Source organism: Emys orbicularis, chromosome 2 (assembly GCF_028017835.1).
Source record: "Emys orbicularis isolate rEmyOrb1 chromosome 2, rEmyOrb1.hap1, whole genome shotgun sequence".
Classification (NCBI taxonomy): domain Eukaryota; kingdom Metazoa; phylum Chordata; order Testudines; family Emydidae; genus Emys; species Emys orbicularis.
Genome location: NC_088684.1, coordinates 95,004,716 through 95,018,353, shown reverse-complemented (window position 1 = coordinate 95,018,353; position 13,638 = coordinate 95,004,716). Strand labels below are relative to the sequence as shown.

Sequence of the window (13,638 nt, the reverse complement as noted above, 5' to 3'; positions counted from 1 at the left end):
TGCAGCATACTGTAGATATGATACTATGCCATGAGTATCATAGCCATCATCACAAATAAGAAATACAGGAGAAATGTATTAATTATGTTCTTTCAATTGTCTGTGATTGATGGCTAGCTGTTGAATGCATTCTTAATGGGTGAGCAATAGCAGAGCAACATAGTCTTATTCTGTATAGTTATTAAGTTGATGTGTATACATACAGTGTTTGTCAGATGAGTTTACTAACAAGCTTCTGTTTCCTTCTGCTTGAAATACTAGTTTATAACATGCTTGAAGGAGTCTATTAAACTGGATGGGTAAGGTGGGTAGCATCAGAATAGATGGTTGAAACACAAGCTAATGTGTAGCCAGAAGCAGGCTAAGCCAGAAGTAGCCTAAGCCCAAGCTGAACACCTGTCAGTTGATTTAAGTCATGATTGAAATAATTTTCTTTATGAATTATCTGAAAAGGCCACTTGGTTTTGATTTTGTTCAGCATGTTTTCCCTTTGCTATGAAATACAATACAATGAACGGTATGTGTCAGATTCCAATGGCTTCTTTGCCCAAATTGAGAGAGATTGTAAGTCACACATCACTGAGGGTGAAATTCACCCTCTGTGAAAAAGAACAGCCCAAGGCCTATGCACTACCTAATTCCTCTGTAGCTTTATTTTCAGAGCTAAAGTGTACCTTTCTATGGCCTTCTCACATGCCATGAAATGAATCCTTAGTGAGTGTTAAGGAATATAAGGGGGAAATTTTCAAATGTACAGAGTGGGTAGGCATCCAACTCCCACTGAAAGTTGATGGCAATGGAACACCTAACTTCAATTCCTTCCTTTCAAAATCTCCCCTATGATACTACAGCTTTAATATGGAAGAAACAGAAGAATGTGAACAAATTTAAAAGCTGAAACATACAACTCTTTATACCTTCCTATTAGCACTTTTTCTTTTCTTCTTGTCCCTCAGCATGTAAATTTCTTCAACTTAAATTCCTTTACACCCACCTAAAAATGAGTATATGACACTTTGCATTATAAGTGAGAGACGTTACAGTTTCTCTCCAAGTAATGCAGCCTTGTGAGATTCCATTCCTCCAGGGCAAGTATGTGCCAGGCCAAGTGTCTTTAGTTTGTGTTGGTATTCATTACTATTGTTATTAATATCATCATGGTGAAGGGTAGGTGAATAGATGTTGTGCCTGGGTAGGTAAGGATACATGACAGTTGTTCATGGTTAAAATTTGGATGTATAGCCAGATTTGTCTTCAGTGCTGGCAACCTCCCTTATATTCTAAGAGCGGACTGACATGGAGTCAACTCATAAAACAATTTTTTCTCATACCTAGATAACCCCATCACCCCCCGAGACTGGATTTCCAAGTAAGGCTTTAACAAGTGTATGTGGCCAAGTATTACAGAATCCTTTATTTCACCTCATAAAGGATGACCATTCTCAGTCAAGCATTGCACTTTATTTCAAACTGACTGTTCTGTTAATTCTGTCAATGCAGGAACCACTCACAACAAATGATAATAGCATACATCTTGTGCAAAGACTTGGCTTACCTAAAGAATAATTTGTGTGATCAGTTAAACTGACTGGTAGAACGCAAGGGCTTCTAGGCTGTATTTTCCTTTTGTCTGTTTAATTGAAAACACAAAATGTCAGAGGAGATAGAATCGGATGAGACAGTTAATTTCTATTGATCAGGAAAGAAGAGATGTGCACATTTTAGCTGCTGCTTCTTACCACGCTAGCTCCTTCGGCATTTTCAGCAGGGTGATTTTGTTGTGATAGGAGGGAGGGAATGAGGAGGTTAAAAACAATTGTATGCACTCCTCCATTTTAGCTGTCAGTCATTAGGATCACTGAGGCTACTTATTCACCCTTCAGGCAGTTCTGTGACTGCAGCTCAAAATGAGCCTTGTCTAAGCAGAAATGTACAATTATACCAATCAAATGATTGCCGGCCTACACAATACAATTATCCAGCTTAATTTGCAGGATGAATTAATTGAAGGATGATTTTCTATTTTGCATAGAAGGTCCCTCTGAAGGGATTTCATAAACAGAAAATTGAATGCTTGACTTTTATACCTTTGAATCCCTAATAAAATACTTCTCTTTTTTAATTAGAAGTTGACTTTGTTCTGGTTCTTCTCTTTTAGGAATAGGAGGAATTTTTAATAGTAAAAATGATCTGTTAGATTAACATAGAATCAATATTTGTAAGGGGCTGGGGAAGTGCTACTTTGTAAAAGCTTTTCTTTTTTTTCCCATCCACAGATGAATATTGACTGAAAGGAGGTTTCAGTATGAATTGTTATACTTGGCTATCTCTTCTGCTAACACTTGTTCCGCTATGGCCTTGCCTTCCAAGTATGCAGAACCATAACACCCACAAAATGAACCAACCTTTTGCAACACTTCAGAGAGTGAAACGTGGCTGGGTATGGAGCCAGTTTTTTGTGCTGGAAGAACAGATTTTAACAGAGCCTTTGTCTGTTGGCCAGGTACGTTCTGTGGGAGATACAGTAACATAAAGGGCAATGCTTTGACTTAACAAGTTGATTAACAACTGTTTGCATCACATAAATCTGGCCATGGACAGAGCAATCACCTCCAGAGATTCGGAAGTCTGTGCTCAGAAGCAGGAGGGAAAGTGCACTGGCAAAAAGGTTTGTCAGATGTCTGCACATTTGCCCTTATTATAGTCCTAATCTTACAAACAGGAAGATCATTGGAGGGTCGGAGCCCTACATATGCCAGGCTTTTACCAGTGCTACAATATAAGTCCTTCACCTTCCTCAACACCAAATTCATTATGCAATTAAAAGTAAAATCACACACAGTAGATGTTGACATGAGACTTTAAATTTCCCTTTTATCTTCTGAATGAAAGCTAAGGACTCATTTATCAACATCTGGCAATTTGCTTATGCTATTTTTGGCACTGTATGGAAGCAGCCATACTGAGTGCAATGCAGTTTACAAACAGTATTTAGCATGATTTTCTATTACACTAAGTAGCAGGTGATTTACCCCTCATTAATTTGTAATGAAGCAGATTAATACTAAATCCTTTTACCACTGAGAAGCTATAGGAACCTGCATGGTTCATTAGATTAATGTAGCTTTAGCACAATGAGCAATTATTTTTCAACCTCTTTTAAAATTGTGCATTAAGATAATTTTCTTAATGAGATCTCCCTCTCTGCTTATTTATTTTTATTTATTATTATTATTATTTTATTATTATTATTATTAATTTATTTGCCTTTTTTTAAAAACCAGAAATAATTGTAATCTCTAGATCTGGTGTCCTTTTCTGTAAGGCACTTTCTAGATGAATGAACTGAAATAAGTTTAACCACTAATTAACTAGCACTAAAATTTAATTGGGCCCAAAGGGTGAAGTGCTCAAAATTCATTAATTACTTTTTCACAGCTCTTTCAAAGTAACTACTATGGAAGTATGATGTCTCACTTCTAAAGGAGCAAGTGTAGATACCGCATATGCTTTTGTGGCTAGGAATTTAGTTTCATGCCAAAAAAATGCTATGATTTCCCTGACCCTTAATATAATTCTTATATTCTTTCCTTTTTGTTCTTCACAGTGCTACAGGTAAATTGAAATGGAATTTTAATTGAGGATTATGATTAACTTATTGCTGTTTAAATCAGCCACATTTACTTGTGATTTTCCACCAAGAAGCACATGCTCTGTTGTCAGTAGGGAAGTGACAATCTAAGATCAGCCAGTGACTTTTTAGTAAATAAGGCCCTGCAGGGAACTGCATCAACAAGAGTCCAAAAACAGACTGTCTCTGTTATTAACTGTCACTTGTTCCAGCTCACAGCTCCCTTGCACACTCTGATTGTACAATCAGAGCTTATGTTTCTGTAATTTCAATTTTGAATCAGTCCCTCCTAGATTTCCAAATGTAAATGAATCTGATGAATCTCTTTGCAGTGATCACATTTGTGAAAAGATATGTGTCCATCAACATCACATTTGGAACTATTTGGGGGATGTTCTATGGCTGTTTTATGCAGAGGTCAGACTAGATGATCACAATGGTTCCTTCTGGCCTTCTTGGAATCTATGTATCTATAACCCCAGATATATTCTTAAACCAAGTACATAAAACCTTTTGGGCCTAATTCTCATTTGTAACACAGGACCATTTACTTTGCTGTTATGCCCCTCTGACTTAATATAATTTACACGTACTCTAAAGTCCTTTTACATCACCAGGGTAGCGCAAAGAGATCTTAGTGTAAATAAGAATTAGGTCCTTTTATGTATCTGCAATAAATGTTCAATATAAGAAGTCTCCTATTTTTATGTAATACGGTCATGTCACCTAACACAATCTTTTGGTTACAAGGATGGTAGTACAATATTGGTTAAGGTTGAGACCAGCTGACTGTTTTACAGATGATTTTTCTAAATGGTATAAAATCCACCTGCTTACGTGGTTTGTCTTGAAAATCAGTGTATCCCATGGGCATCTGGGGGTAAGGTTAGTGGTAGAGCTAGTTGGAACATTTTCATTGAAATTTAATTTCATGAAAGCTGAAGAATTTCATTGCGATATTCTGATTTTGATTAAGTATTTGTTGGGAATGTGAGAGGAGAAGAGAGAGAAAGAGTCTCTCACACTCTATAGCTTGGTGGTTACGGTACTAGCCTGGGATGTAAGAAATCTAGGTCCAAGTCTCTATAAGGTTCATACTGATCTGGGATGAAGGATTCTGCTCAGAAACAGGCAGAACAGGCACTTAAAACTGAGTCTCCCATATCTCAAACCATTATCAACAAGATCTGGTTGTGGTCCAAAACCAGACATTTTGAACCAATTACATTTCATAAAAATATTTTTAAAGTTTTGGATTTGTTCCAAGGTGGAATGAAAACAAATTGTGAACCCTCAAAAGTTGCCACAAAACAAAATGTTCATCCTGTGATCATGTCTAGTTAATGGTCTAAATGTGAGGTTATTTAAGCAAGCTACAGCCCCCGCTAAAATAATCATGTGACATCAAAATGTTTTGGTTCTTATAACACATTTTTTGCACACACCTGTAGCTCAAACTATTATGCTGATCTTCTTCACACTGACATCACCTACCCAGGATTGATCTCAGCTAGTGTCTGGCACCTGCTGTCCTTGTGGGGAAGCAATATTTAAAAAGTCATTACAGGTAAAGGTTGGGTGTACACTGTGTCTAAAGCCAAGGTTATGCTCCAGAGTTATTTGTACATGTGCAGCAGTGCTGTTATTCTGTTGCAAGTTAGTGTTTGTAGGTAACCTGATCTCAGAGTAAGTGTGTGGATCAAGGTGACCTGCTGTAGTCATTGAACCTGAGCAACTACCTTGAAACCTATTCCATATGCAAGGCCAGTTAGACCAGCAGAACTGCAGGGTCACAATGTGTGGATGAGATGGTGGTGTTCAGAGAAGGGATTTGCGTTTATTAAGAACTAGGGAACCTTTGGGGAAAAGAGGATCCTATGCAGGAAGGATGGGCTCCACCTAAACCAAAAGGGAACCAGAGTCCTTGAATGTAAATTATAAAAGGTCATAATAGAGTTTTTAAATTAATGGCTGGAGTAAAGCCAATAGGTGCACACAAGCACACATTTTGGACAGAGACATCCGTTAGGGGTTGGCTTATTAAGGGGATACTCTATATCGAAGTAAAGAGAAAGGACAGAAGCTGATAAAGTACAGGAAGGAACCTGAAGAGAAACAGTCACATGAAAAAGAGACCCACTCAGTTATATCACATGAAGGCAGACCACTAGATATTGACATTTTTTTAAGTGCTTATATGCAAATAGTGGAAGACTTAATACCAAAATGGGATAAACTTGAGTGCCTGGTATTAAATGAATATATTGATATAAAAGGCATAATAGAAACTTAGTGGAACAATTGTAATCAATGGGTCACAGTAATTCTAGGATTCAAAATATATAGGAATGACAGAGTAGGGTCGTGCTGGTGGGGGAGTGGCACTATATGTGAAAGAAAGCATTGAGTTAAAAGTTGTAAAACCTTAAATGAATGTGGCTGAAAAAAAAAAAGAAAAATCTGAAAAAGTTAAAATGATTTTTCAATTCAAAAGGGCTTTTCATTTTGAATTTTTCTCGCATTTTATTTTTTAAAGATAAAAAATGTCAAAATGTTTAATTTTGGATCAAACAAAATGTTTAGTTTGACCTTAAACATTTTTTTGAATCTGTTTTGCTGAAAATTAAAAAAAAAAAATGTAGGTTGGCCCAAAACTTTTTCAGGTCAGCCACTGAACTGACAAATTGGTTATTTGCACATATCTACTCACAGCCCTTCAGTTACCGTCTTCCTTCCTCCCCATGGTCATTTCAGCTCTATTGGAGCCATAGAGAGGCAAGGAGAAAGGCCAATCTGATAGCTGAGTTGCAATGAACTGTTCTCAGAAAATGTCCATGTGCACCCCAGAGGTGCACCTCAGTCATACCCTTCTCATTTCCACTGTTTCCCCCCGAAACAAGGGAAATTCACAAAACAAACAAAGCTCTGAAAACCAGAAAATACAGAATTAAGGTTCACATTATTCCCACCTGCTTAACTCTGTCCTCTTTGAGTGATGCCACAATCTGCCCCAACAGACATTGTAGCATTCTATCCTTCCATATGATATGGAACATTGCAGAGCACACAGCATGTGGGTACAGTAGGAGAAACTGTCAGACCACATCCACACTAAGGCAAAAGTCACATTTAAAGCAAGCTTAGTGAAAACCAACTGGCTCTGCCTGGCCTGCACTCGACCACTTCCCTACACTGAACAAACCACCCATTAGTCACCAGATGTTACCACCCTTTGGCCATTGTACTAAGGACTTTCTGGAACATCACCTGCACTTATGTCTGCCTTGTAGTGCACTGTCACATACACAACCAGACTGTTACAAATTCCCATGACTAGAACTCACTATTGTGCTTCTCTGCTTGCACAGCCAACATAACTCACCACTGAAACCAGGGGATTGTGATCCCTTTGGGAACATTTGCTCCTCTCCTCATACCACAACGTGAACTATGTCATCCTGCTGCAAGTAATCCCTGAACCAGTCAAAAGAGCTGTCCCTAACTCAGCAAAAGACAGATCAAGTGCCTGCAGATAAATGAAGAAATACAATTGTGTGGGACACAACACATCACATAAAGTGGCACATTTACTTAGTCATTTCTCATGTCTTCTTATTATAGATAGGGCCCTACTAAATTCACAGCCGTGAAAAACATGTCACGGACCGTGAAATCATACCTTCCCCTCCCATGAAATCTAGCTATTGGAAGGGGGTTAGAGGAGGGCCCCCAGCTCCAACTGCTAGTCCCTTCTGGACTGGGGATGGACAGGACTTACTCTTCCCCTGAACAGATCAGACCCACTTCTGGGTACCTACCCCAGCTGCAGGAACTTGCCAGAGGTGGGTCTGATCATCCCCATGCTGCGGGAGTGCCCCAGCCAGGGGCTCCTAGCTGCTAGTCCCGGCTGGGCTGGGGAGGCACAGGATTTGTTCTTCCCCTGCATGGCTGCTCTTGGGGGGAGATCAGACCCACCTCCAACTCTGGCAACCTCCTGTAGCTGCAGGAAGCTCTGAGGCTGCTTCCCAATCCCAGAACTTCCTGCAGCTGTGGGAGGTACCTGGAGGTGGGTCTGATTTCCCCCCAAGCATGGCCATTCAGGGGAAGAGCAAGTCCTGTGCCTCTTCAGCCTGGCCAGGACTAGCAGCTAGGAGACTCCGGCTGTGGTGCTCGGTGCTCCCAGCAGCATGAGGGAGATCAGACCCACCTCCAGGAACCGCCAGGAAAACTCCGGGGGTGCTGCATTCAGAGACCAGGTTTAAAGTCAGTGCAGAAGTGAGGGTGGCAATCCTGTGATCTCCTCCTTACAACAGCTTTGCAACCCCTCCCATGACATCCTTTTAGGTTGGGACCCCCACGTTACAACACAGTGAAATTTCAAATGTAAACATCTGAAAATGTTAAAATGACTAATTTTCATATCCTATTACTGTGAAATTAACCAGAATGGACCATGAATTTGGTAGGGTCCTAATCATAGGGCACCCCTGGCTGAAACATACTTACAGTATTACCCCAGTGGCTCTTGCCAGATCCAGAGGGGGCAGAGTTTAGGTTGTGAGAAAGGACAAGGCTGGTGTGTACCTTAACTCTGTATCCTGGTTTTTAGAGGTTTAAATATGGGTACACTTGACATTCTGGAATGCTACGAGACATTGCCAGTTAACAGTAACTCTGCGTTAATGACGTTTTTTGGGCTGTGAATACCCACAATTACAGCCTACATGAGGGACTATCTCTCTGCTCATGGTACACCAGGGCCGCCCAGAGGGGCGGGGGGGGGGGGAAGTGGGGCAATCTGCCCCGGGCCCTGCAAGGGCCCCCACGAGAGTTTTTTGGGGCCCCTGGAGCGGGGTCCTTCACTCGCTCCGGGGCCCCTGGAGCTTCTTCCGCTCCGGGTCTTCGGTGGCAATTCGACGGCGGGGGGTCCTTCCGCCCTGGGACCCGCCGCCGAAGTGCCAGGTCTTTGGCGGAAATTCCCCACCCTAGGCCCCCTGAATCCTCTGGGCGGCCCTGTGGTACACTGCCACAGTAGCAGTCAACAGAGGCCCTGATTCAATATCCCCCTTGATAGAAAACAGAGGGGGATGGCTGGCAGTTCATTCTTCACAAGGCCATGATGGAACTCTGACATGCCTTCTTTTCCCTAGTCCCAAATAGCGTGGATCTGCCAACTTTCAGGGAGTGATATAGAGCCCATTTGTTTCACTGGCTTTTACAAGGAAGCAGGGAACAGTGAAGCACTAGCTAATGGGTTGAGATTTGTATTGGAGGGAGCTTCTGCTTGATAGAAGGAATGAAATGACTGAGACTGGATTTTTAATTTTATATAATTGGCAGTGTGCTCAGAGATTGTGTATGGGCACTGTTTATGATTCAAAATCAAAAGGAAATAAATGGAACACTATAAAATAAAAGACATGTTGGAAATTGTTGTTCTCATAATACCATAATTATAGATCTTTGGCATGTTAGAACTGCATAAATGGTGACAAAAGTGCTATTAACTGGTGTTAATACTAAGAAAATAATAATGACAGCATGAACAAATCCGGCTGGACCAAAATGATCTCTGTGGCTCAGCCTGATTAGAGTAAACCTCATCATAAACCTAGTCTTAGCTACAGGAACATAGACCACCACCTTGTAAAGAAATGGGAAACAGCAATCAATTATTTCAAAATAAATAGCACAGAATTACTCCTCCCACCCTCCTCCAAATGGCTTTGTATACATTTACTATTACTGTATAGGTACAGTGCCACTCTTGCTCAGATGTAGATTTACTATTGTTAATAGTATAGTATAAGAGTATAGTATAATAGTATATATTACAATAATATAAGAGTATATAGATAAATATATATAATATATATAGAGAGAAATAGTATATATATATTATATATTTCTCTCTCTATATATATTATATGTTTATCTATGTACTCTTATATTATTGTAATATACATATATATATCTATATATACATGAAAAAAAAAGTTGAACAGTTTTTCACCCCTTCACTATCCTGTTACATAGGTATATAGGCCCTGATTCGGCAAAGCACTCAAACATCAAACGGTGATGTCAACTGAACTTAATCATGTGCTTAAAGTTAAGTAGGTGCTTAAATGTTTAGCTCAATTGTGGCCATAAATCAACAACAACTACTGCATGGTTGGATGGATATATCACAATACCCTGTAGCCTCAGCTTAGTATAAGACCCTAAGAATGCTCACTGTTGACCAGACTCATATAGGTCTGAACAAAAAAAGCTATAATTTTTTTGATTTGTTATCCAGAAAATAAATAGTTATCTTTTTCCCTTGTAGCTGAAGTCTGATTCCGACAAACTTGATGGCACTTTCAAATACATTTTGACGGGGGATGGAGCGGGAAGCATTTTTACTATCGATGAGTATACAGGTACAATTCATGTGACACAGAAGCTTGATCGAGAAGAGAAACCTTTCTACACTCTAAGAGCACAGGCAATTAACAGGAATACCCAGCTGCCCGTTGAACCTGAGTCAGAATTTATCATCAAAGTTCAGGATATCAATGATCAGGAACCAAAGTTCTTGGATGGACCTTATGAAGCCACTGTTCCAGAGATGTCTCCTGAAGGTAAAAGAAAGTCAAGAACCAAACTCTTTTTTCCCACCTTGCTGGACGATTATATTATTTTAAAATATTTATATCCTATTTTATAGAGTGCCTTTCATTCAGAAGGGCTCCAGAGCATTATACCAAAGGGGAGCTCTAACCCTGCAAAGACTTACAATGCAGGCTTAACTTTAATATGTGAGTAGTCCTATTGAACCCATGGGCATGTTTACCTTTAAGCATGTGGGTAGTTCCATGTGCATAAGTCTCTGTAAAATCAGGGTCGAAATGAGCAGATATATAATTATGGATACATCCCTTCATACACCAATGAAACCCAGCCAACTTCTAGGCTTGAAAATAGCAGCTGTTAAATATCAGGATACAGCAACATTACATTTCAAGACAGGCAGAATATTGTATCAAGTTGAGGTTGCAAAGGAGAAGTGAGGGAAACAGAATGTAACATTCAAATTTAAAGTTGGCTAAGACACCACTCCTCTAATCTCTCAAAAAGTGTCACATATCATGTTTACTGGTCACAACCTGTCTGTTCTTCAGGCTTATATCCATGGAAAACTAACACTATACATTTAAACAGCAAGGGTCTATAACCTCTATTGACTCTTCTAAGTACATAAATGTGAGCTCAAACTAAATGAAAATTACTTAATAACCTCTTTCAGGCTACTCTGAGTGTGTATGATGATTAAATCGTAAGCTTTTATTATACTCCATGTAACACACCATGTACTGTAAATGGAACAGAAGAGTGTCATTCACATCATGGGTAGTCAGTATTTTCCCCCTAATTTAGTTCCAGATTTCAAATTTAATAATCTGGTCTTTGTTGGGAATTGTGTGGGGATGCAATAGGGTGGCGTGGAACTGCACTGACCAAAGATACAATTCCTTCTTTCTGGCATGCAGTGAGAGTGTTCACACTTCACCATCCTTTAGACTGGTGACACTTGTTCCCTAATCCTCACCCAGTCAGTTTCCCTCCATTCGGGATGAATTATGCTCTGGAGGTGCAATAAGGGAAACACCCCTGTATTCCTTAAGCATGGAGATGGAAAATTTCCCTGCCCCTTGGATAGGTTGCACTAGAGGAGAGGGGTCTTGAAGGTAATTTGTATTCCCTCTCTGACCCTGCATCCTTATGTTAGGGCCAGACAGAATTTGGACCATGATTTGGAATATGTCTGGAAGGTTGGTACTGAAGGTAACAAGTAAAGATGCCCTCCTTTCAAAAAAGAAAAATTAGGAAAAGAAAGCAACTGGCACAAATGAGCAGGTTATAGATAACTCTCATGTCCAAATTGTCCTGAAAGACAGGAAAAAATGGATCCTTTAAAATTTACTCAACAGATCCCTCTAGTCTCTTTAATTACTACCTTCATCTACTTCAGTTATTTCCATTGCAAATAATACTGAAAAGAAAGTCAAGCATTGTGCCAGTTAAAACTGTGTGAATTAATAAGCTCATTACCTCAATAACATCAGTGATCATAAAAGCTAATAAAAACTATGTATCATTCAGCATTACCCATTTACTGTTAGGGCAGCTTCACTGAATCTGTCACAGCCTCACAGAGAGATGTAAACTACAACTTCCTGTGCTGGTCTGGATCTCAGCTACCAAGCAGGAGAGATTTAGTCCAGAGGCCAGGAGGCAGTGCTTCCCTCATGTAAATATAGTAAAGGGATTCGACCCAGTATTGGGATATATGATTTAGAGTGTGTTCAGGGTGAGTGCACTGTCATTATTCAATATCTTCATTAACGACTTAGATATTGGCATAGAAAGTACGCTTATTAAGTTTGCGGATGATACCAAACTGGGAGCGATTGCAACTGCTTTGGAGGACAGGGTCATAATTCAAAATGATCTGGACAAATTGGAGAAATGGTCTGAGTTAAACAGGATGAAGTTTAACAAAGACAAATGCAAAGTGCTCCACTTAGGAAGAAAAAATCAGTTTCACACATACAGAATGGGAAGAGACTGTCTAGGAAGGAGTATGTCAGAAAGGGATCTAGGGGTTATAGTGGACCACAAGCTAAATATGAGTCAACAGTGTGATGCTGTTGCAAAAAAAGCAAACATGATTCTGGGATGTATTAACAGGTGTGTTGTGAGCAAGACACGAGAAGTCATTCTTCCGCTCTACTCTGCTCTGGTTAGGCCTCAGCTGGAGTATTGTGTCCAGTTCTGGCCACCGCAATTCAAGAAAGATGTGGAGAAATTGAAAAGGGTCCAGAGAAGAGCAACAAGAATGATTAAAGGTCTTGAGAACATGACCTATGAAGGAAGGCTGAAAGAATTGGGTTTGTTTAGTTTGGAAAAGAGAAGACTGAGAGGGGACATGATAGCAGTTTTCAGGTATCTAAAAGGGTGTCATAAGGAGGAGGGAGAAAACTTGTTCACCTTAGCCTCTAAGGATAGAACAAGAAGCAATGGGCTTAAACTGCAGCAAGGGAGGTCTAGGTTGGACATTAGGAAAAAGTTCCTAACTGTCAGGGTGGTTAAACACTGGAATAAATTGCCTAGGGAGGTTGTGGAATCTCCATCTCTGGAGATATTTAAGAGTAGGTTAGATAAATGTCTATCAGGGATGGTCTAGACAGTATTTGGTCCTGCCATGCGGGCAGGGGACTGGACTCGATGACCTCTCGAGGTCCCTTCCAGTCCTAGAATCTATGAATCTATGAATCCCCTCTCTCTAATAAAGTGGGAGGAGAGGAAGTGACAGTTGAAGGGGAAGAGTGGGATGGTGGAGGGACAGAGGCAGGCTGGGGGGAACCTGAGAGAGAGACAGAAACAAAGTCTGTGAGTAAACTGAGAGAAACAGGCTGAGAGGAAGAGCGGCCACATGGACAGAGGGAAACCAGGACTGAGAGAAACCGTGAGTGAGTGGAGAAGCTGAGGTTGAAGTGCAGGAGAGGGTCCCCTGAGTTCAATGCTGGCTGGTCAAGTCAGTGTGTATTTGATGGCATGTTCCTGAGCAACCGTTCCTGTAGGCTCCTGAGCATCGGACCTGGTCATCTCCTTTCATTGATTCATAATGTCCCAGAGATCTGGAACAAGAGAACCAAAGGTCCTTCAGATCCCATGGGTTTGGTTTAATGTGCATCCCCACAAGTAAGCACCACTGGAGTCAAGTCCATCTTTTCAGGAAGTCACGAGAGGCACTTGGGGCTCAAAGATTAACTTGGGTATTAGACAGCACCCAGTGAGATATCTGGGGAGAGGGGAACCTAGAACTAATAATAATAATAATAATAACAATAACAATAACCTATAAGATAATAGCCTGTACATACTGAGATAGATATAGTTTTTTTTCTTTATTTAGAGAGTTATATTTAGTTAAGTACACTTAGTAGTAAGTTAAAGTG

At 40.2% G+C, this 13,638-nt stretch overlaps 1 protein-coding gene across 1 annotated transcript in view; it reads left to right on the top strand.

The window, feature by feature from the left end:
• The first annotated feature begins 2,305 nt into the window (after positions 1-2,305).
• CDH19 (cadherin 19) overlaps positions 2,306-13,638 on the top strand; it is a 56,245-nt gene continuing 44,912 nt past the window's right edge. The window contains exons 1-2 of the mRNA XM_065399893.1: positions 2,306-2,503; positions 9,963-10,257. Of these exons, the coding sequence (XP_065255965.1) occupies positions 2,306-2,503; positions 9,963-10,257 (493 nt within the window). The remainder of the gene's footprint in view (positions 2,504-9,962; positions 10,258-13,638) is intronic.